Raw genomic sequence first — 24,332 nt, 5'->3', positions numbered from 1 at the left:
CAGTAACAACAGTAGTAGAGGGCAGGTTTCTATAATTATCCAGCATTAAGTCTAAATTGAAGGATTCCCTCTCTCTTATCCTAGGTTACGCCACATGGCTGCAATAATGATAAGCCACAGTCTTACAAACTATTTGGCTTCACAGGCACTTAAAGAGGGGCTGCAGGGGACTGACACAGAAAGTGAGGCAGCAGCAGTAGCAGCAGGAGGAGCTGCAATCCATATGGTCCTATGGTCTATATGCAGTCTGTGATGACAACAAAGACTTCCTGTACATCAACACAACACAACACAGGGATGGGTGGGAGTCGCCGGGGAGGGTGATAGGTCACCGCAGGGCAGACAGACTGTGGTAGCCCAGTGAAATGTCAGTATGTCAAAAGGGTCTTTGTAATGAAAACGGGCTGGACACCCAACCTGCCGCCTACCAACCAGCCCAGCACCACTGGGTTTTATTTACTGGCTTTTTACAATGTTCGGTGCTGACCTGATAAAAGATTAACTTAGTACTTTACAGTGTTTGTTTGTGGTCATTAGAGCTGTCGGGTTGTCTCACCACACTCCAAGGGCTCAGAACAATGGCAGTGCTGATGGTAATGCTGGCAATTTCCCTGTTTTTTTCGCAGGTCACTGCCAGGGGATTCGCCCCATTGTTGCAGTTTGCCTACACTGCTAAGCTGTTACTCAGCAGAGAAAACATCCAGGAGGTCATCCGCTGTGCCGAATTCCTGCGCGTGCACAACCTGGAGGACTCGTGCTTTCGCTTCCTGGAGGCCCAGCTCCGCAGTGAGGAGGATGGCCTGCTGCTGTGCCACAAGGTGGCGCCGGCCGAGGGCAACCACAAGACCGAGGACGAGAACATGCAGTCTGAGACGACAACAAAGGCAGCCTCCCCCCGCGCACGCCGGCGCTCTGAAGCCCTTTCCTCCTTGCGGCGCGCCCCGGACAAGGACCGGCTACCCGTGGCGGTGCCCAGTGACTTCAGCAATGTACGACTGGACTTCGACAGACACGGAGCATCCGACCTCCCCCGCTGCCCCAAATACAGGAAATACCAGTGGGCCTGCAACAAGCACAATAACGACACCTCCTCACACACCAGTACCTCAGGTTTACCAAGCACATTATTATTAAAGGAGACCAGCGGTGGCATCAGCGGCGGGGCGGTCCGGGGCCAGAGCATGTCGCCGGTGGCAGACATCAAAGTGGAGCCGCGGGCAGAGGAAGAGGCCATCTCGTTGTGCCTGTCAGGGGACGAGCAGGGCGACCTGGACAAGGAGACAGGCATGGAGATGGACAGTGTCCCAGTGTTGTCCGCCTCCTCCGCCAAGAGAAGCAAGTCCCCCACCTGCCTCCGCGCCTTCTTCAAAAAAGGAGCAGACCTGCCGGGTCTGCCCAACGTGTCGCAGCAGCTATTTGCCAACAGACTCACCAGCGTCTGTCCCGAAGACAAAGGAACCACTCTGGGAGATCACAAAACAAAAGTCTTCAGGCCTCTTATTGCTGGGGAGCTGGGCCTGTCTGTTACATCCCTGAAGGAGGTAGACGGCTTCCCTCTGAGGCTCTCATCGCGGAAGTCCACCTCCTGCGACGGCGTCTGCAAACAGGAAGTGGAGCTGGACCGCCGCAGTGTCATCTTTTCCTCCTCAGGGGCCTGTGACCGTCTGGGCTCCCCGGCGCATTCCTACCCCGGCGGGAGCTCTTTGGAGATGGAGCTCTCGGAGCACACGCCAATGGGCCTGTGGGCTGGTGCCAGCCAGTCCCTTCCCAGCTCCCAGACCTACTCCCCGAGCAGTGCCCCCTCCCTCGCCTCCGCCACCACCGAGCCCCCGCCGGTCCTCTGTCGACCGCTGCCAAACACCAGCTGCCCAGTGCCAATCAAGGTGTGCTCGCGCTCGCCGCCCTCTGAGACCCGCACGCGGACCTCCAGCTCCTGCTCCTCCTACTCCTACGCGGAGGACGGGAGCGGCGGCTCACCCTGCAGCCTGCCCCAGTTTGAGTTCTCCTCCTCGCCGTGCTCCAACGTGGCGCTCCGCCTCGCCGCCGACCAGCAGGAACAGGGCGTGATGGGGGGGGACACCCTCTTCAACCAGGTCCGCCCCAAGATCAAGTGCGAGCAATCGTACGGCACCAACTCCAGTGACGAGTCGGGATCCTTCTCTGAGGGTGACAGCGAGTCGTGCCGAGTCGATCAAGGGCGAGAGGTGAGTGACTTTGACACTATCATACTCTTCTCTCATGACGTACATAATGCCTCGTACTCTCAGTTCCACCTTGGTGACTAATCATCATCATCTCACACTGATCTACATAGAGATCTTATTAAATGACAACCATACAGTGCATATACATTTTTCTAATTCATTATTTTACACAATATAATATAACAGCACTGGTAAACCATGGCTGACCAAAAAGGCTGACCTTTATCCCATCATAAGAAGGTTCATTTCCATTCTAGTATTCTAATTCCTAATTCTATGGGGACCTAGCTCTCCAGGTCTGCATTAATAGTCATTAGATTAGATCATCATGTAATTGAAGGCGGGAGTATTTTCACTAAAAGATTTACAGCACACCATGAACAGAACAGGGGCAAACATGTGCTTTGATATTATTCATATGTTTTACACACTGCTGGAGATCTGTGTAATGAGACTGAATAAGCGAGAGAGTCAGAATCAAGCGAACAATCTAGAGCAATCTGAGCACACACACACTCCCGAGGAGGTGGTGGTTGTGTCGAGGGCTGTGATTGGTTGATCCTGTGGACGGGGAAGCGCTAGTGTAGTAGGGTTATATGACTGAGATGTAGATGGTCCATGGCGGAGGGGTCAGGACTCTGTCTAAGGATCTGAAGGCTTTCTCCTGGGGCTTTATCTAAGTCTCTCTAGCTGTCAGGGCAGCGCAGGCCAACTAGTTCATATTATCCATCCACAAACCTGACGTCTCTAATTAATTCCACACAATCTGCGTATGCTAATTCTCAAGACACCTAGCAGTGCCATGACATTTATACTGTATTACCAATTAGATTTACAGGTAACTGCCAAAATAATGGAAACACTTGAGTAAATGAGGGATACAAAGTATATTGAAAGCAAATGCTTCCACACAGGTGTGGTTCCTGAGTAATTAAGCAATTAACATCCCTTCATGCTTAGGGTCATGTATAAAAATAATGGGCAGGCCATTATTTTGTCTACCATTGCTATGCCCCCATATGATAACAATGCCCCCATCCATTGTGCATGAGTGGTCACTGAATGGTTTGATGAGCATGTAAACCATATGACATGGGCATCTCAGTTCCTAGATCTCAACCCAATTGAACACTTATGGGAGATTCTGGACAGGCGCATGAGACAGCATTTTCCACCACCTAGGAATGGGCGGTATCCAGATTTTCATACCATCATAATGTTTCTGTACCATACACGGTATTACCGGAGTGCACACAAGGGGCGCTATTACAACAACAAAGAAACATTTAGGCAACAGGGATCTTGATCCAGGAAGGGATGCTGTAACCATGAATCTTGATATCTATAAACTTCGCTTTTTTTTTTACGGTATTGAAAATTATACTCTCATTATTGAGAATTTTTTTTACATTTATTTTTTATTTATCCTTTATTTCACTAGGCAAGTCAGTTAAGAACAAATTCATATTTGCAATGACGGCTACTCCGGCCAAACCCGGACGACGCTGGTCCAATTGTGTGCCGCCCTATGGGACTCCCAATCACGGCCGGTTGTGATACAGCCTGGAAATACCCGGTATACAGTAGAAATGGTATGTCGCCCAAGCCTGGTGTCATTATATCACCCACAATTGTGTTGCATCCCTCCAATGGAGTTCCAGACACTTTTAGAATCTATGCCAAGGATCATTGAAGCTGTTCTGTCTCGTGGTGGCCCAACGCCCTATTAAGACACTTTATGTTGGTGTTTCCTTTATTTTGGCACTTACCTGTACACCTAAGTGAAGGTAGCCTTTGTTGTTTATACACAAATATGGCTTATAGTGTATGTGACATTTCTAGTGTATCAACAATTAGATATACACCTACACTACTTGAAAGTGAAGGTAGGCTATGTTGTGTTATACACAGATAGAGCATATTAGTCTAAATTTGAGCAAAAGTCTATGTTTGTGATAGTGATAGGACAATAGCAGCGTAATGAAAGCGAATGTAGCAGTTTAAGTCCTTTGGTGGAGGAAGGTCTGCTCTGTGTTGTGTCATAATAAGACTGCAGCCTGGAGCGCCGGCCGTGCTGCTGACAAGGAAGGATGGCCAATCCCCTAATCATCCCCTAATCCACCTGGCCAGACGACTGACATCCTCCAGACTGACTGCACAACAAACTGACTGTTGTTGTTTACTTTGAGATCAATGAGGATAGATAGAATATAGACTAGTGAAGTGTATAATTATAATCTGGATGAAAACTGTTTTGTTCCATAAAAAAAAAAATGTAATATACACTACTGGTCAAAAGTTTTAGAACACCTACTCATACTTTGACACAACACAACTGATTGGCTCAAATGTATTTTGTTGTAGGCAGACTTATTTTATCTTTACCTGAAGGAATAAGACTGTCCGTTTCTCAGGCTGACACTGTGAATTGAGCGAGTGAGTGAGTGAGTGAGTGAGTGAGTGAGTGAGTGAGTGAGTGAGTGAGTGAGTGAGTGAGTGAGTGAGAGCAAGAGAGAGAGAGAGAGAGAGAGAGATGTTGCCATGGTGATCAGATTCACAGAGCCTAGTCCCCGTTTCACTGGGGTTGGAGCTATTTGGCAGGATTGAGCCTCCGACTGTGGAGGAATCCAGTCTTCTTCTGTGCACAAACACAGAGCGGCAAGTTAAACGGCCCTAGCAGTCATGTGTAATTATTACCTTAGAGGCATGGCACCCACACCCAGTGATTTATGAGCCGTTTGAAGGACTGCTTAATGCCCCAGCTGTAAATTATAGACAATTGATTTACAGCAATACAGCTGTCGAGGAAGGACAAAGCAGCCCCAAAAATTACTCTTCAGACATGTCCAGTTCCCTTTGTCATCTTGTGTGAGTCAATGTATGGATATACACTACACTCCATTGTTGATTAGTGGCTCACAATATCCACTGTCAGATCTCTATTGACCCACATGGACTGATATCTACTAGCATTCCCCTTTACTGTCGCCTGCTGCTGATAAGATGTATTATGAATGAGACTGGCTGGCTGTGCTGGGTCTCAGATGCTGCTGTGTGTGTGAGAACCTCTCTCTCAGTACTGTTTGGTTTATGACATGGCCTTATGGGTGGGGGCATAGAAAAGCACTTACATAATGAGCCTCAGTGTGGGGCCAAATGCCACCCCGCTCTGCTCCAGCCTTATCTGGTAACAAAAGTGCTACCTCATGCTTCCTGGGGCGCTGTTTTCCTCTTTCCCCCCAGTGAGTTGGCTGTACAAACAAACAGCTAGCTTCCAGGGAGACAGACGGCTCTGGCTCTCCCTCTGTGTGTTGAAAGAGCAAATGGCAGCCAGGCCGGGTCCCACTCAGGGAGAGATAGCCGAGCAAGCGCCCGGCGCTGCTGCTGTTAAAAATAGCTGCAGCCCCAGCACTGGAAACAATGAATTCTGACAAGGAAGGAAGTTGTTAAACTGGAGGCTAATCTGACCGAGAGAGGCGATAGTCATTCAAGGTAGTCTGAGTCACTCAAGGTCTCCTGGCTGCTCCCACTTCAACCCACTACTGAGGTTATGGGGTGACACATAGAAGACACCACACTACTCTGGGGTCACTTTTTAATGGCTACAATTTTACACCTTAACTGTGTTCAACTGTTTCCCATCTGGCCCATAAGACACATATTCAGTCAGTCAATAGGGTCAGGAGAGGATATGCCCGTATGTAAGCTGAACCAGGGCCTGTAATCATAGAGTCTCAAAGTAGGAGAGCTGATCTTGGATCAGTTTTGCCTTTTCAGATCATAATGAATAAGATTGTGTGGACAGGGGGAGCTGATAATAGAGCAGCACCCTTTTTAAATACGGCCCAGTACTCCACCACCAGTCAATGTTTTGGGCAGCAGGTAGCCTAGAGGTTAGAGCGTTGGGACAGTGACTGAAAGGTCACTGGTTCGAATACCCAAGGTGAGAAAATCTGTCAATGTGCCCTTGAGCAAGGCACTTACCTCTCATTTGATCCAGGGTTGCCGTACTAACTGTACCTATCCGGTGTATGTGAACAATAAAACATCCAATTTTTTTGCACTATACACCCAACAAAGGAGGAAACAGATATGGACTTCACAGTGATAAAGGAGAATTTAAGAGCTGAGACATCGCAAAACACAGAGGATCTCGATGGAAGATCTCTGAGCTGTTTCCGCAAAACATCAGTCTCTCTCTCTCTCTCCCTTGTGTAGGCGTTGAACTCAATGACACATCGTCTAGTCACAGTACACTGCAAACATTGATCTGAGAGCGAGGTGGGAGTGATAGGGAAGTCGTGCTGATATATTGGCAGCACAATGTTTCCTATCTCACCACCAAACATTAACCCTGTGACTCACACAGGAAGTACTGTACACAGACCTAAATATCACTCCTGTTTTTTCGACAGTCAAAAAGCGCCTTTCTCCACTCTTGAAATGATGCGTCTGTGGTCAAAATATTATTTGGCATACAGTGTAAACCACAATATACTGATTTGGTGCAGCGTTTTGCCATATGCCAACTGTATTTGAAAAAGTCATTAATATGTTATAGATGGCTCGTTGTGAGAGGAAGCGGTGACACTTTTTATTTGTCTATTGAAGTGACTTTTATTTGTCCATTGAAGTGACTTTTATTTGTCCATTGAAGTGACTTTTATTTGTCCATTGAAGTGACTTTTATTTGTCCATTGAAGTGACTTTTATTTGTCCATTGAAGTGACTTTTATTTGTCCATTGAAGTGACTTTTATTTGTCCATTGAAGTGACTTTTATTTGTCCATTGAAGTGACTTTTATTTGTCCATTGAAGTGACTTTTATTTGTCCATTGAAGTGACTTTTATTTGTCCATTGAAGTGACTAAGCAAGCTGAAATTTAAAACCAGCTGAGATTCATATATAATAAAAGTATTGTAGGTTTTGTTGTTTGTCTTGTGTGCAGCAAGAGTGTGTGTATTGTGTCAGGCTGTTGTTGTGATGCCCAATGGGGGAAGGTCGGTTGCTGGGGCTGGCAGCTGAGATCCAACAGGCTCTATGTCAGCCTTAAGGCCACCTGGGACACTGCCATGTTGCCATCTCCTGGGACCTGACATCCTGCAGTAGCAGTACACACAGCCCATCTCTTCACCACAGAGCCTCTCCAACTAACTCATCTGCCATAGGGGGTTCCGGCAATAACTCCTGTTTACGGGAGAACAAGATACTATAAGATACTAAACGGGGCTCTGTAAGAACATTACCTTCTCACAGATTTCCATAGGATGCGCTCTAATCACATTATAAACCACATGTGATTTATTGCAGGGTTAATCGCTGTGGATCTGGGAGAATTTTGTATGTAAAATTACGAAAATGTATGCACTCACTACTGGATAAGAGGGTCTGCAAAACAGAGCTCTTTTCCTCTCCTTCCTCCCTCGCTCCCTCCTGGTGGCGTCATTTCACTAAACTAGGGAATGGAGAAGTGGGGTGTATCATCGAGGCGGTTCTGAGAATATTGAACCATTTTGTATCAACAAGGCTGCTCCAAGAATATTGATATTGCAACATAGTAGCCACCGAGGGGGCGGCTCGTGTCATTTCCCCCCTGGGCTAGTCTGCAACATTACTAAAATGTACATTTAAAATGTTTATAGAGTCAACATAGAAAGACGTTAATGTTCACATTTATGTTGATCGTACTTACCAGATAAATTTCTCTTTTTGATGCAGAGATAGAGCCGCAGTCACAATAGCAGCGCTCTAGAAATCAGGCAGGAGTAACTGATAGTAGACGGTTAGACCTTAAGAATGAATCAGAGTGGGACGGCCATTTTAGTAAATTGCTTCAACTTTCAAAGGAAATTGCTTGGAAAATTGGGAGTATTTATTTCCCCAGGGCTTGTGTCAATAGATGAGAAGGGACACAGTAGTAGGTGGCGCTGCATGCCTCTCTCCTGCACAGGACGATGTAGTGTAATACTCCCTCCCAGGGTTCATCGTGGATCACCAACCCTGCATGTGAGCACTGGCAGTCAGGCTGCACAAAACCCACTGTCATTGTTGGGCCGCCCATGCATCTGACTCCCAGGGCTCGGCCCAGGTCTGGACCTGCAGGCAGCCAGCTGCCGAGCCTCTCTCTGTGTGTCTGAGGGGAGAGGAAAGTAGAGTAGAGCGGGACAAGACACACAGTGCTGCCCGGGTAACAGATGAGCCATACTTTTCACCCAGGACCCATTTGGAGCATAATGACCCAGAGACAGTGAGACGGTAGGAGGGAGGTAGGAAGGAAAAGAGGAGAAGGAAGAATAAAAAGAGGGGGGTGGGGGGCAGTAAGAATCCAGAACATGTTGGGTCTGAATTTATGACTGCCGTCAGAGCTGCACTCTGTCATCCCAGCCTTGTTACTGGACGGTTCCCCTGGCGGAGCCACTAAATATAGCCTAGACATCCATCCTGCGCTGCACTGTGCGCCACTGCCAGGAAGAAAAAAGAAAATAACCTCATAAGTTTGCTCGCTGTAGAAAGGTGGTTGGCTGTACGTCCCCACCTCCCTTCCTCGCCACCTCCCTCCCTCCCTTCCTCTTCTACCCTGTCTCAGTGAAAGAGCCCCCATCAGTACACCAGTGTGGTCACTCCGTAGAACTCTATAACTATCACTCATCATTACATGGCACTCAGAGGGGTCATAATCACAGACAGAGTCATCTTCTCTTCGTTTAGATCACACGGAGCAGGCAAGATGTGTTCCATCGCCCTCCTTCTCTTCCTCCCTCTGTAGCCACTGCCATGTCCTGGCTAGTAGTGGGAGGGAGCTTGCAGGGCCCAGTGTGGCATCGATAGGCTTGGTCCAATATTTATTTATTCATGTGTTTACATGCACATGAGAAATGGTCTCAACGACTCTCAAAGGACTGAGGGCTTCTAAGGAGGAAATTCAAGCTTCTCACTCTCTCTCTCTCTCTCTGGGATAAATTGACATCTAGATTTGCTTTTCAGTGGAGAGTGATTTCAATGAATAGGCACCCTGCTTTGCCCTCTGAAGTGAAGCACTTACCCCAGGTGATGGGACCATCTGGTACAGAAAGAGCAGTGAGCTGTTTTTCCTCTCCTTCCTCCCTCGCTCCCTCCTGGTGGCGTCATTTCACTAAACTAGGGAATGAAGAAGTGGGGTGTATCATCGAGGCGGTTCTGAGAATATTGAACCATTTTGTATCAACAAGGCTGCTCCAAGAATATTGATATTGCAACATAGTAGCCAATGAGGGGGCAGCTGGTGTCATTTTTTCCCCGGGCCAGCCAGTCTGATGTTATTGTGTTGCTTACATAGAGTTGCACGTCTCGGTGCTCATTATATGTTTTTTAAAACATCCCTACATCCACACTACAGCTAAATAACTTATCAATATTTAATGATGTTTTGCCAGCAAGATTGATCTGTTAGAATATCTCATTTTAATTGAGGAAGATGGACAAACAAGACTGATAGAGTGAGAGGTTGACATGCACCATAGCAGAGGAAGATAGGGATTGGGGAGGTAAGCAGAGGATGATGATGAAGTAGGCCTACAGCAAGAGGTTAAAAAGTTAGCCCAACTAGGTCATCCTTAATGATTTGCATTATCTCAATTATAATTTTGTCACTGCATGACAATGCACATTTGTTATAGCCTACAATTTGTATTGCCTAGAAGCCAAAATCAGGCCATGGGGAAATGCTCTAAATAGCAAGTTGTTCAGTTGTGTTTTTATGCCAATAGGCTACATGACACCAAATTGCACTAGCCTACTGGGCAAATTAATTAAAATATAAATTAGGCCTACAACTATCACAACATATATTTGAATAGCAATAAACTATATTTTTGTTTCGAATAAGCACCAAAAAGTAGGGCTTCACCACTTCCCAATTCAATTAACTCCTGGCTATCAGATTACAACAAGGCTTACAAGGCCGAGTTCAAATGCCGACATCAAATTCAAAGCAAGCAGTACACTGCCCAAGCAGCACACTGCCCAAGCAGCACACTGCCCAAGCAGCTGACCGGCAAAACAAACTGGCACTGTCTCTGCTCTCTGATTTCTAAAAGAGAGAGAAAAGGCCTCAGCATGGCAGCTGCTCTCCTCCAATACTCTTAACAGCCATTGTATTTTAATCGGGATTGGAATGCGTTTTGGTCAACTTTTCTTTTGTTTACTTAAAAATGTTGCTCTTGAGCTAGAGCAACTGACACCCCTTTTCCTTCCCATTTGACTTTATTCCAGCCAAGAGGAGAGAGAGCAGAGCGGAGGAGAATGGCAGCTCCTCTCATCTTGCCAAGCTCTCTGGCTGTTTTACTCTGGCTCTTTGTTATTCCTCCTCTCCTATCTTCCTCTCTGCCATCTCTCTTCTCCCCCAAGCTACTCTGCTACAATTCTCTGGTGCTGTGAGATCTCGCTGGGGTGGATCTGTAGAATCTTAATTTGATCACTCCTTTTTTGCTGAGAATTTTCCTGCATGTCCATTAATTATAAACCACATAACAATTTGCATTTCCTGTTGCTGCAGGATTATGTTCTTGCTGTAGCAAACTGGCTCAAATTAAGATCCTATATCTGTATCAAAAGGTTTGCCAGTACCTGAGAGAACAGAAAAATCTGGCTATTGATGCTCTGTGGGAGAAAAATGATCACATCCTCCAGGATATTGTCAGCGAATCCATGCAACTAATATGGGGGGAAATTGTATTGTGATTTTGCAATTATCAGGATTTATTGCAAATTATTTATTTCTCCAGATTAGTGTTGCACTCAGGGCCGGATTAGCAAATACTAGGTGGGGGAGGGGCTCAGTTGAGGTCTCAACCTTGTATTGAGAGTTTTGAATGGTAGAATACACAAGGTGCAATTTCAAAATTTTGTTGTGCATCAACAGTTTTTCTCTTGATATATCAATCACTCAATTAGCCATGTCAGCTAACAATTTTTAGATTGGTAAATTAGTTTAGCCAGCTATCTAAACTTGTAGTAATCATGGCCGAATACCAGCCAGGCACGCAGGAGACGTGCCCAGGAGACCTGACCTCCAGGGGGACCCGATTGATTTTGTTAGTCACTTTCACTCAGATATCATTAACATGGCATAAGTCATGGCAAAATGTGTCGAATTTCAGGAAATGTACTTTCTCTTGCCTTCAAGAGGGGGGGAAACAAATTCTCACTTATTGCAGAAAAAATAGAGTTGCACTCTATGTGACTGTAGGTGTCAAAGAAAGCATGGCTTTGCATGTTTCTTTTGTTCTGCAGTCCCTGTGGATTATTGCAGGTAGATAGTATAGATGTTACATATCATGCCCTCTAGATATCACCTGACACCAATATGGATGGTGTTGACAAGTCCCTGCTTGTCCCTCCTTGATCTGTCACGCTGGCACCTTTCCAAGCTAGCAGGGACAGATGGAGAGACACTAGTTTCTTAGATCACCTTGTCCCCCTCTGCCTGAGAATAGGTTTCATGTTCAATATTTGAGGTTGAGAAAGAGAGAGTGTTGAAGGCTTACTACACACGTGTTATGGAGGCACATTCTCTATCTCTAGTCCTGACAGTGGTGCTCTTGTGCCATCTCCTGGTGAAATGTGGCATTCCATGTCTAGTCACCAAACTCCTCTGTTCATTCACTCAATTAAAAAATGTAAGTCAACGCTGTATAAGGTCAAATGTGAAAAGTAAATCTCAATTTCTTTATTGGCAGGTAAAACTTCCTTTCCCTGTTAATCAAATCACAAATCTTCCACGGAACGACTTCCAAATGATGGTAAAAATGCACAAACTGACCTCAGAGCAGCTGGAGTTCATCCATGACATCAGGCGGCGGAGTAAGAACCGCATCGCAGCGCAGCGCTGTCGCAAGAGGAAGCTTGACTGCATCATGAACCTGGAGTGCGAGATCAGAAAACTGGTGAGTGTGTCTATAGATCTGCATGACATGTCATCCTCTCTCAGAGATATACAGTAGACCTACTGGCATTCCACATACACATATATACATGCACACACTGTCAGACAACCTCCTCCTTCTCCACACATAAGCTATTCTCATTTTTACACATTGCTTTCTTCTTTTTGATCAACTTTTCGATCATACATTTTTTCCCCCTGTGATTGGTTCAGTTCACAGGCAGGCAATAGTATTGTAAACACATAGATAAAGAATCACACTGCTTTCTATAGACCAGGGGTGTCAAACTAATTTTGTCCCGGGGTCCGCATTCGGTCTTCAACGATGTCCTGATGGTACATTGAGAATGTGTTATATTTCCTTGCGGTAAAAATGTGCAAAAACATTGTCCTCTGTCAATAGTTTGGGGATTTTTCTTTGCTCCCTAATGTCCATTGCTCGTGTTTCTTGGCCCAAGCAAGTCTCTTCTTCTAATTGGTGTCCTTTAGTAGTGGTTTCCTTGCAGAAATTCGACAATGAAGGCCTGATTCACGCAGTCTCCTCCGAACAGTTAATGTTGAGATGTGTCTGTTACTTGAAGTCTGTGAAGCATTTATTTGGGCTGAAATCTGAGGTGCAGTTAACTCTAATGAACTTATCCTCTGCAGCAGAGGTAACTCTGGCTCTTCCTTTCCTGTGGCGGTCCTCATGAGAGACAGTTTCATCATAGCGGTTGATTGTTTTTGCGACTGCACTTGAAGAAACTTGAAAAGTTCTTGAATTGTTGCGTATTGGCTGACATTTTCAGGTCTTAAAGTAATGATGGACTGTCGTTTCTCTTCGCTTATTTGAGCTATTCTCGCCATAATATGGACTTGGTATTTTACCAAATAGGGATATATTCTGTATACCACCCCTACCTTGTCACATCACAACTGATAGAAATTCCACAAATTATTTTTTAACAAGGCACACCTGTTAATTATTATATATTTTTTTGAAAAGTAGGTGTGTCCAAACTTTTGACTAGTACTGTATATATATTTATATTTTTTATTACTCAAACCACCCGCGGGCTGGATTGGACTCCCGCGGGCGGTATGTTTGACACCCCTGCAAAAGACTGTAGAGTAGTAGAACAATGTAGTGTCTATATATAACAGTTCTTTCCCTGGACTTAACTAATGATAACATTTTTGACAGCGCAACAAACATTACCTTGGGATAGAGTGACATTAATTATATCAACACCATTGTGTCAGCACTTTCACGCCAGCTAACTGCCCTCTAGCTGGCACGCTGTCAAAGTACAGTCAGGTGTGTGGAGGCTGGTGCAGGGGCCGGCAGGAGACTTCATTATAGAGTCGAGCATCCCCAGTAGAGTCCTGGCTGTATCTCTCCTATCTGTACCTCCTTGCTCCCGCGTTTCCATGGCATGGCGGTCTCTCACCGGCAGCCGCCATGCTTTTTCCGTGAGGGTGGTGGTGCTGCGGCCTCTGATGTGTATGTGTGTCAACCGTCCACACATTAACACACACACACACACGCGCGCACACACACACACACTGGTGCTATATTCTCCACAGAGGACTGACAGCCTTCACCTTGATATCCCCCAGCAGCATCTTATATATGAGGACATCATCATCAAACCTCTTTCCACCACCTAGTTCCTTTTTACCTCAGTGCACACAGCACCCTGAAAGTGCTTGCTCATCCCAAACTTCATCAAAAGTATGCTCACGATTGAAACAAATGATTTAATATATGCTTAGGGAGCAAATAATTTAGGCCATGTGAATACTTTTATGTTGCTATGAAGAAATGAATACCATTCGTTATGTATCTACTGGATAGTTCATACTGCTGCTAGAGGATGTGTGGATCATTTACAGAACATTAGCTGCAGTCTCAAAGGGCTTAGCAGTATGTATGTGTCTCTTTGCTCGTTGTCAGACCACAGCTCATGACATTAGTCCTCATCATTAATATTAACTTTTGTGTCCATCAGGTGAACGAGAAGGACAAGCTGCTGACAGAGAGGAACCAGCTGAAGGAGTGTATGGGCGAGCTGTGGGAGAACTTCTCCTGTCTGTCCCAGGAGGTCTGCAGGGACAGACAGCTGAGTCCGGAGCAGGTCCAGTCCCTGAACCACCACTGCCCTGTCCTGAAGCCCGGCACCACCAACACCACCACCACTGCCAGCAACGCTGCCTCCAACAGCATTGACCTCATCACCCACTCCAGCTCAGCCACCCCGGAGCCCAGCTTCCTCAAGTCCTCCGGGCCCTCAGAGAGCGAGCCTGATTGGGCCATGGGAAACGGGGCTGATGGGGGGCCAGGTAGCAATGAGGCGGAGGGCCAGGAGCCAAGTTTATACATGGAGTCGGGGCTCTCGTTCAATGAACAGTCCAATCAGACGGTGACGGTAGACTTCTGCCAGGAAATGACTGATAAATGTACAACTGATGAACAGCCGAGAAGGGACTGTACTTAGTAAACTGTGGTTTTAATATATGTTTTTTATTATTTAATTTCTAGTTTGTATTTTCTTCTGACAAACCCCTTCCTCTGGGTTGGTGAGATGTTCAGCCTCTACCAGTGTTCTTTAAACAACATGTTTTTTTGTTTGTTTTTATTTATGTCTTTTTGTTGTCTTTTTATAGGTTGACACTACAGTTGTCTTAACAGCAATACTGTTCTCCAGGTATTCTCCTCTCTGTAACCATGACAGAGTAGGGACTTCCCACACAAAACTCCACTCACAATGGTGCTCCACCATGCCCCGTCAGGAAGCAACCTCTACAGTGGACACACTGTTCTCTATCTATACAGTCTACTCACAGGGATGGGCAAAGATCACATCTTCAATACAAACCTCAATGGACCTAACAGCAGCTCTCTTTGTCTCTCGATCTACCTACAGTTTCTCTCTGTCTCTCTCTTTCTTTGTCTCTCTATTTCTCTCGCTCTCCCTTTCTCTCTCGCTCACTCTCAACTACTCTGTCTATTTTCCTATCACTATTTCTACATCTAACACTTCCTCTCTATTTCTCTATCTCGCTAGCTTTCTAATTCTCTCACTCTCTCTTGTGGCCCTTGTCACAGCAATTCAAACTCAGGAAAATATCTTCTGAATGTTCAACATGATTCATGAAAATAAGAATACAGCTTCTGTACATGAGAGGTTTCTGAAGCAGACTGTAAATGTTCATATGCAAAAATGTCTTCTGTACAACAAAACGATGTGTACAGACAGTACCTTAACATTCCTCCTTTGCCTTCCTCAGCACTGAAACGAAAGAGAAAAACAAATGATTTGGCAGGTGGTTCCCAAATAGCTATGTTCCCACACATCAGCAAAATCATTGTATTTGGATGTTGTAATAGTAACTTTCAAGTGCTTGCTTGGGCAGAACGTAATAACGTATAATGTATGGCGCATGGTGACTGTCACAGTAATATTGTACAGGTAGTGGCTTAGACATTTCTTTTTCACTGGGGTTATATCAAGTACCTTTTTGCTAAGGGAAAATATTTGCTTAGCTTTTTCCTGATTAAGGGAAAATTCCCCATAAGGGTGGGTGTTCTTAAACTCAGGAAATCAGCTTGACACACACACACACACACACACACACACACACACACACACACACACACACACACACACACACACACACACACACACACACACACACACACACACACACACACACACACACACACACACACACACACACACACACACACACGGATGTTGCTGGCGAGGACAGTGTAAAGTATGTCATTCATCTTTGGCTTGAGCAACATCCATTCAAACTTTGACACCTCTTTAAATGTGAAAAATACTTTAGGCTTGTTGTGTTTTTGAGGAAACTTTCTTTCTTTTTATCAGTATTTAAAGATGCTTTATGTATGATGGTGAACCCTCTCCCAGACACCCTTTGAATATCTTCAGTGTTATGTTTCAATGTTGTCGAGAAGTTTGACAGTAGGCACCTTTTCAAGCTGAGGGACAGATATTCTGTCTGTAACAAAAAAAACATACACAAAATATTTATATTTGACTAAGGATACTTTCTCCAATGAATCTGGGCTCAAGATCAGGCACTTTCCTTCCAGCACCAGACACTCCATTGTAACTAGATCCTATAGCACTTCATAGAGGGTCTACGTCAGGTTCAAAACCCTGAAAACACTGATACTAAAGCACTTGAATTGGCACTTAAATTAAAACATCTATTTGATATAAATATATCTATGAAGACATTACATTCAAAAACCTAAAGCAATCAGATTTATTATCAAAAAGGAAGCCAACATAATATGTAGAGAGTTCACATCTTATATTTGTATTTCTTTAAGAATTTAATCATTTATTTGGGACTTGAGTACATGTGAAAGCATGATATAGTAACATGTTTGCCCTGATTGTACATTTGTTGAAAACATAATATTCTGTGATGTGAATGCATGCTGCCTGTATATTTTACCTAGTTATTTTGTCTAGCTTATGGTTGCTTCTAACAATAGTCCTCAGCTAAATTATTTAGTCCATCTTTTGATGAACAAACAATATTTAAGCAATAAGGCACCTCGGGGCTTTGTGATATATGGCCAATATTCCACAGCTAAGGGCTGTTCTAAGGGCTGTTCTTAGGCAACGAGGAGTGCCTGGATACAGCCCTTAGCCGTGGTATATTGGCCATATACCACAAACCCCCGAGGTGCCTTATTGCTATTATAAACTGGTTACCAACGTAATTAGAGCAGTAAAATGAAATGTTTTGTCATAGCCATGGTATACGGTCTGATATACCATGGCTGTCAGCCAATCAGCATTTAGGGCTCAACCACCCAGTATATAATTACATTTATAACATAAATATACAGAAATAATACTCGTATCTGTTTAACAGGGATGCACTTGAAAATACAAAAAATGAGAAATAGAGACAGAACCTGTCTTTACAGTGAGTGAATTCAATTGGAATAAAAAGCTTTACTCATAGCTTTAACTTCCTTCAGGATGAAAAGCTATACAGTGTCGGAAAGAGCGATATTATAAACTGAGTGGTTTGAGCCCTGAATGCTGATTGGCTGACAGCCGTGGTATATCAGACCGTATACCACGGGTATGACAAACATGTACTTTAACTGCTCTAATTACGTTGGTAACCAGTTTATAATAGCAATAAGGCAGCTTGGAGGTTTGTGGCATATGGCCAATATACCACGGCTAAGAGCTGTGTCCAGGCACTCGGCGTTGCGTCGTGTGTAAGCACAGCCCTTAGCCATGCTATATCGGCCATATACCACCCCCGTGCCTTATTGCTTAAATATACACTTTGATGACTGTCTGCAAATTCTTCTTGGCGTTACCCTGTTGCACCCTCTTGGACACAGCTGTGTAATACTCTAGTCTTGACTGATATCGAAAGCTGTTGTGATATTAGAGTGCAGCTTTGTAGAGTATGTCTGTGTTTCGCAGTGTGCTAGTCTGATTATTTGACCATTTAGATAAGTTTCCCTAAGATTTTAGTTAGATTCGTATACAGTCATACACAGACAACTAAAACATGCACCCAAATATTAATACACACACGATGCATGTCCAATGACGTCTGTTCCCCGGGCACCGATGACGTGGATGTCGATTAAGGCAGCCCCCCGCACCTCTCTGATTCAGAGGGGTTGGGTTAAATGCGGAAGACACATTTCAGTTGAAGGCATTCAGTTGTACAACTGACTAGGTATCCCCCTTTCCTTATTTAAGGAAGGAGTGTAGAGCAGTTGTAATTGTTGTTTGTGAGGTTCTTCTTCCACTTCAAATCATATGCAATTCCTACCCTACCCAATAAATGTACCTTTTCTTTCTAGTTTTTGACGTAAAAGTGGAAAGCATAATAGTCCACCAGAAAAGCACACTCACATTAGGCTACACTTTGACAATGTGGAGGAAAATGGGTTGAAATTCATAAAGTTTCTATTGTCCTCGGCCCATCAAAGCTATACCAACGGATATCTTTCAATATCTGTTTTTAGATGGCCTTATACTGCTATTATGATTAATATCGATGTTATTCTTTGGATAGCAATGAGTGCATAGCCTATTTCTGGTTTGTACTGTACGTACAATAATTCATCATTGTTTATTCTCTACCTAGAGCCCAAAGATTGATATACAGTAAAGGTTGGTGGATGCAGATAGAAGCCCACTGGGCACAGACATTATTTCAACGTCTAGTTTTGATATACATTTGGTTGAGTTGTCGACTAATGTAAATGCAATGTGAAATCAACAAAAAAGTTTACAAACTTCTCTTATGTTGATGACTTTTTGCAAATCCAATCAGTTTTCCACGTTGATTCACTGTCATCACATTGAATTGTTTTGTTGAAATGACGTGGAAAGAACATTGATGCAACCAGTTTTTGCCCAGTGGGAGGTGACACAAGGTAATGAGGGGTTTTTAATGTAGCTCCTTACGCCGGTCAATTGCCAGTCCAGACCTCTTAGCCCTCTAGTCCTGAGAGAGCTACTCCATGCTTGCTATGCTGTATGGGGTGTTACTATGGTGACCAATGGTTTAAAGTAGTACATGGTCGGGTCATCTTTACAGTTACCCCAAGCATTACGGGTCAAATAAGCTTGTTGTGTGTCATCATCTCATTCACACAAAGATTTGTCTGGTTGACCTAAACCAGGACTAGTCATTGGTCTTGTATATCGTCTCAGGGTGCCAAGCATTTTATTTCTCCATTTCTGAATCTGTAGCAGACTTTTGTACTTTAGCTGGTTTCTGGCTTTGTTTGAGTGTCTGAAAGTTTAGCTCACTTCTAACCTCTGGTCTTATACTCCTGAAGCTAATTTCTACAAATGCGTAATAATAAGCTTTGCACAATAAAGATCAAACTCATTAAGAGCTGCAGAGAGAGTACTCAATACATTGGAGTAAACATAAATATATATTTGAATTTTGTTTTGGTAGTAAATATAATATTTTTGGGGATTTCTCTCAAGTTCCTTACCTCTGCAGTTTTTTACAAGCCAAAACTGAAAACAGTCATGTTATTTGATTTGTTAACTGGCTATGGTAATTAGTTGGTGGATATTTGTTGTAAAGCTAGGTGCATTGAATGCATTATCTTTTTGAAAGGCTTTTGTGCTGTATTCATTTCTCGTTTTGTTTCACTGTTTTGTTTGTTTTAGTTGTTTTTGTGTGCTGCTTCTCTGAAAGAAAAAACACTGTCTCTCCAACTCCAAAGGTTGTTCTTTTGAAAAGATGAACAAAACTTGCCTTTTTCACAAATTGCTCAACTTTATAATACAATATACTGATATCCTGATTGAATACACAGGCTGAGATCATTTTAGGAGTAAAAGAAAAGTTTGATATGTTTACAAAACGGTATCACATGTCATGATGTGTTTATTACATTTGCAATGTAAATAGAAATTGCTAGGTTAAAATTGGACTGAAGGTTAGTTTTCTGTAAACAAAAAACAATGTGTTTTCTCAACTTGTCTGTTCATTCATCTGGGGATGTTTCAGAGTTACATGGATACAAGTGCACCTCCAATTTTTGCCTTAGAACTTGCAGAGGCCATAGTTCACATTCAAGTGAAGTGAGTGTATGCAGGGGCCTACACCCCCCCCATCCCTGAGTCACACCCAGTGCAGACCTTCTCACACTTATCTACCTGTGAAATCCTTCATACCTCTCATTACTGGTCAATGACTGTATCAGCAAACTTCATCAGGTGTTTTTTCTACATGCTTTTTACACAGATTATATGGATTATTGTATTCGTAGATTTTGGTTCATCATTTTTAATGTAAAAGCTCTTAAGCTTGTAGTCACAAAGTAATTTTTCTCTCGTTTTTCTAGAACAGTTTTTTGTTAATATTGTCAATTTGAAATAGCTGTTATTTGCTTAATCTCTATTAAGAGTTCTTACCTTTTCCATTTTGAAATGCTACACGACCCTAATGAATTAAAATGACTTAACCATTTTAAACACGGTATTGTGCAAACCCCATTTTCATTAATTTCAATTGCTAATGTTATATAAATGACATTTTTGTCTAGACACCATTTCTGTTTATGAAATAAAGAAACATATCATGTACATTATTTGGTCATTTTTTTTATATCTGCAAATGCAAAGACATTTTGTTTCCTTAATCATATAAAACTGTAAAACAGTATGTCATACAATTTTATACAATCGTACACTGAGTGTACAAAACATTAAGAACACCTTCCTAATATTGAGTTGGCTGGATGTCCTTGGGGTGGTGGATCATTCTTGATACACACGGGAAACTGTTGAGCGTGAAAAACTCAGCAACGATATCAAGAACGATGACAAGTGTTGAAAATAATGTATTTAATAGAAAAAACATCGATAACATGGTTCATCAATAAATTCCCATTTTGTTGAATTTGAAGAGCCCTTCTATCTCCAACTTTATCATCATTCTGTACAGTAAACAATATCAAAGTGCTTTCAAAAATAATTCTTACATTTTGAGATAAAAGATTTTGTATAGCGTAGGTTATCATATCCCACAGTGTTTTAAGTGTATTAGCCATCACGAGCCAGGAGTCTTTTAAAAATGTAAGAATTTCCTTAGAAGGCCAATGTCTCACCATATGAACATGCTCACTTTAAGCCAAATGTCATTTTAATGTGCAAAATGTAATTAAAAGTAGCTTTCACTCATAAATTCCACAAAAATTATATTAAATGTGATACCGCAAAGATAGCATGTGACAAATAAAAAAAATAGAAATTAGACATACCCATGCCAACATAATTGTACTAAAGCATTTACTTCTCGTCCACAATAGAGAGAAATAGTAATGGCGTCTTCTTGTAGGAACTAACTCCGACATGGCTCGTTGGCCAAAGCCTTTTGGAAAATGTATTTTATTGAGGCATTATGGATAAATGCCCGAAAATAAGGTCTGTATTAAACACAAGCTTAGTAGGTCTTAAACGTTTTGTTCTATGAGATCATCTTCAACAGCTGTCACTTTTTGTGAATTTCGAAGCATTTATGTAATCAAAACAAGCACATAAAGGGTTCATAATTCATAAAGGTCATGTTAACTGACTGATATTATCTCATAGAACAAAATCGTAGAAGAGCTACGAAGACCTTATTTTCGGTGTTCATCCTAAAGCCCCATTCTTTCCCTATTCATTTCCCCCATAGGAATGGCTGAACGAAACAGTGGTAACACATTTTCCAGTTTTTAGGATTACAAACTTGCGAGCTCTATACATATGTTATTATGAATACAATTAGGCAATTAGAAGGAAGTGTCGCTTTGCGATCGGGTTCCCCACCCAGATCCTTCTGGTCCCTCAGCCAGTTCTCACTTTTTCATGATTGAAGTCAGTTCCAGAATCATGCTCTGAAAGAGTGAAAACATGCAGTTATTTCATCTGAATGTTTAGAAATACATGATGAGAATCATACAATACATCCTCAATTTTGAAAAGCATGTTGCCTAATGGCTGTAGTTACCATTGACATTCTTCGTCCACTGGCTGGAGGCGGGGTCATAGGTGGGCTCTCTCCTTGGGCGATACGCTTGGCCTCTGTGTCCGCCCCACTCCCGGAGTTCGGGCTATCAGGAGGACTGGCCAGGTTGGTCTGAGAGAGTCCCCGGGACATGAAACTAGCCTTCCTCGCCGTGGGATAGTGGTCACTGTCAGATGAATCACTTATGTCACTGTAGTCCTGCAGAGCACTGACCCGGCTCTGTTTGCGCAGGTGGTTCTGCAGGGCTGCTGGTATCTCCATATGGCTGGCCATGAGTGAAGGCGGTGGCTGTGCTCCGTCGTACCTAGTTTGGCCTGAGCCTTTAGGCCCGTTGGAGTCATCACTGCTGCATGAGTGGTCCCTCTGGTCTAGGGTGTAGTGGTGCTCCACGGCCCCCAGCTGTCTAGGGTACTGCTCTGAACCGTTGGTGCCACCACCATCATTGTGAGGAGCTACTGAAGGCATGTACAAGGGGACAGCATCCATTGTGCAGGCTCTCTGAGTGAACTGCATCATCTTTTGGGGAGATGAGTTTGTAAGGACACACACCTGCTGGACCATGGAGTTTTTCTTGGACCTGTATACTATGCTGTCATCATCTGCACCTTTATTTCCATACAGACTTTGTTTGACTTTCTTCACTCCCAGGTGGAATATCTCGAGGAGATTCAAGAACAAAGAAACCCCAGCGATGACGAGCATGAAGATCATGAAAATGTTCTTCTCAGTTGGTCTGGACACAAAGCAATCCACACTGTTTGGGCAAGGCAATCTCTCACATTTGTACAAAGGATCCAGCCCAATGCCATAGAGTACATATTGTCCGATTATGAAGCCAACCTCCACCACCGACCTCGTCAAGATATGGAAAACATATGTGCGAAGCAAGGAGCCCCTGAGTGGAGCTTTCCTTACTCTCTTCTGTTCCTCCAGCTTCCTCAGCTCCCTCTCTATCATCCTCTGCCTGTCTTCATGAACGGGCTCAGCGCCCTCTAGCTCTGCTTTCAGGAAAGCTTTTTTTTTGTGTCTCTCTTTTTCAAGGGCCCTCAAACGGTACAGTGCATGTCCCATGTACACCAGAGAGGGAGAGGACACGAAAATGATTTGTAACACCCAGTATCGGATAAGAGAAATGGGGAATGCATCGTCGTAGCACACATTCTTACACCCAGGCTGGTCCGTGTTGCACACAAACTCACTCTGCTCATCGTCCCAAACATCCTCTGCTGCCACACCAAGTACGAGCATCCGGAATATAAAAAGGATGGTTAGCCAGATTTTTCCCACAATGGTTGAATGAATATGTACCTCTTCTAAGATACTCCCCAACAAGTTCCAATCCCCCATCTTCTGTTTCACATATCTTTATGCTGTAAAATAAAAAATACAAATAACGATTTAACATAAACTTCCACTGGGCCATAGTATAACATAAATATCTTACAGTTTAAGCAATTATTTCATAAAGGTTTACTGTGTATATTTTTCATGATTGCAGAACAATTGCCTTTTACTAAATTGATTGATCCAATAAGGCAAAATAAAATAAAACATCTCAAAGGATTTAATAGTTAGAATTAACTTACATTTCAACTAGGTTGTGAGTTCCACTTGCTTCAGAAAGAACTGATTATTTGGTAGCATTAAACTTTTGTTTCCACCGATTGAAGAGATAGTCAACCCATCTCTGAGCATAGCTACAGTGAGTGTCTCTCCAATCTGTTGCAAGCAGGACTCATAAAATCCGAGGATCGATCCACCAAGCGACTGGACAATGGCCTGGGGCTAGTTTTACCACACAATTGTTGACAGCAGGACACCACACAGACACAGTAGGACATGTTACCAATACTGCCAACCATCTCATGGCGAAGCTCTGGACATCAATACATGTCAAATGCATGCTATTTAAACTTTTCAAATAGTTGTATTATAGGTTGTGATTATGTTTGGATATGATATAAATCTGCATGTGTAGTACAACTAATTGTGTTCAACTGACCAAGTCAAAGGGACCAATCAATTGGGCCAGACAGAATGATCAATGAGTCATTTCCCAAGTTAACTATTTCAGGTATTGGATTAGTCTCGCCAAGCCTGCTGACAAAGTTCTGTTAATGTCATGAGTTCCATCCTTAACAGATGACACAATTTGAACAAATTCACATTGTTGCCATTGATATTTAGGAGGCCATTTAGATTCCTGAAAATGAGTTAACCATTTAATAATGTTCAGTTATTAGACACAGGAAAATAAATCCTTAGGGAATGTATGAAACACTTCATTTTACTTTGCATGGTACTGTGTGGTTGCAATAGCCACCATTAATAATACACCCAAATGGGATTCTAACCTCATGATCCCATTCCATTACCCTGACTTATCATGAAAGAGAATGTGTCCTTACAATCACTCTGAAATAAAGTGGAATGAAGTTCGAGGTTATAGCAGTGGTGAGCTAAGGCAAGTAAACCCTTAGGCAGTGACTTCAATTCCCATAATAGTTTCTGGATATGTATATTAGAGCATGTACTACTTTGAAACACTGCCCCCCAGAAGGATTCATTATTAATGAACTCTCCCATGACAGCTAGAACTGTGAGAATAGGTGTGTTGAACTATGACCATTCAGCTTTTCGTTTTAGCCGGAAGATATACTGCTCT

General features: G+C 43.3%; 2 protein-coding genes across 3 annotated transcripts in view; one reads left to right on the top strand and one right to left on the bottom strand.

The window, feature by feature from the left end:
* LOC106571332 (transcription regulator protein BACH2) overlaps positions 1 to 20,241 on the top strand; it is a 106,942-nt gene extending 86,701 nt beyond the window's left edge. For both annotated transcript variants that reach the window (XM_014144275.2, XM_014144277.2), the window contains exons 3-5: positions 627 to 2,204; positions 11,922 to 12,128; positions 14,119 to 20,241. In XM_014144275.2, the coding sequence (XP_013999750.2) occupies positions 627 to 2,204; positions 11,922 to 12,128; positions 14,119 to 14,604 (2,271 nt within the window). In that variant the 3' untranslated portion in view covers positions 14,605 to 20,241. The remainder of the gene's footprint in view (positions 1 to 626; positions 2,205 to 11,921; positions 12,129 to 14,118) is intronic.
* Positions 20,242 to 20,487: 246 nt separating this feature from the next.
* LOC106571333 (gap junction Cx32.7 protein-like) lies at positions 20,488 to 24,186 on the bottom strand. The gene is made up of 2 exons (XM_014144279.2): positions 21,650 to 24,186; positions 20,488 to 21,536 (listed from the first exon to the last, which is right to left on the bottom strand). Exons 1-2 carry the CDS (start codon positions 23,012 to 23,014, stop codon positions 21,498 to 21,500), a joined length of 1,404 nt encoding a protein of 467 aa, XP_013999754.1. The 5' UTR covers positions 23,015 to 24,186; the 3' UTR covers positions 20,488 to 21,497.
* Between the last annotated feature and the right edge of the window lie 146 nt (positions 24,187 to 24,332).

This window comes from Salmo salar, chromosome ssa15, assembly GCF_905237065.1.
Source record: "Salmo salar chromosome ssa15, Ssal_v3.1, whole genome shotgun sequence".
Taxonomy (NCBI): domain Eukaryota; kingdom Metazoa; phylum Chordata; class Actinopteri; order Salmoniformes; family Salmonidae; genus Salmo; species Salmo salar.
Note: the sequence above shows the minus strand (reverse complement) of the source record. Positions and strands in the feature narration are given on the sequence as shown.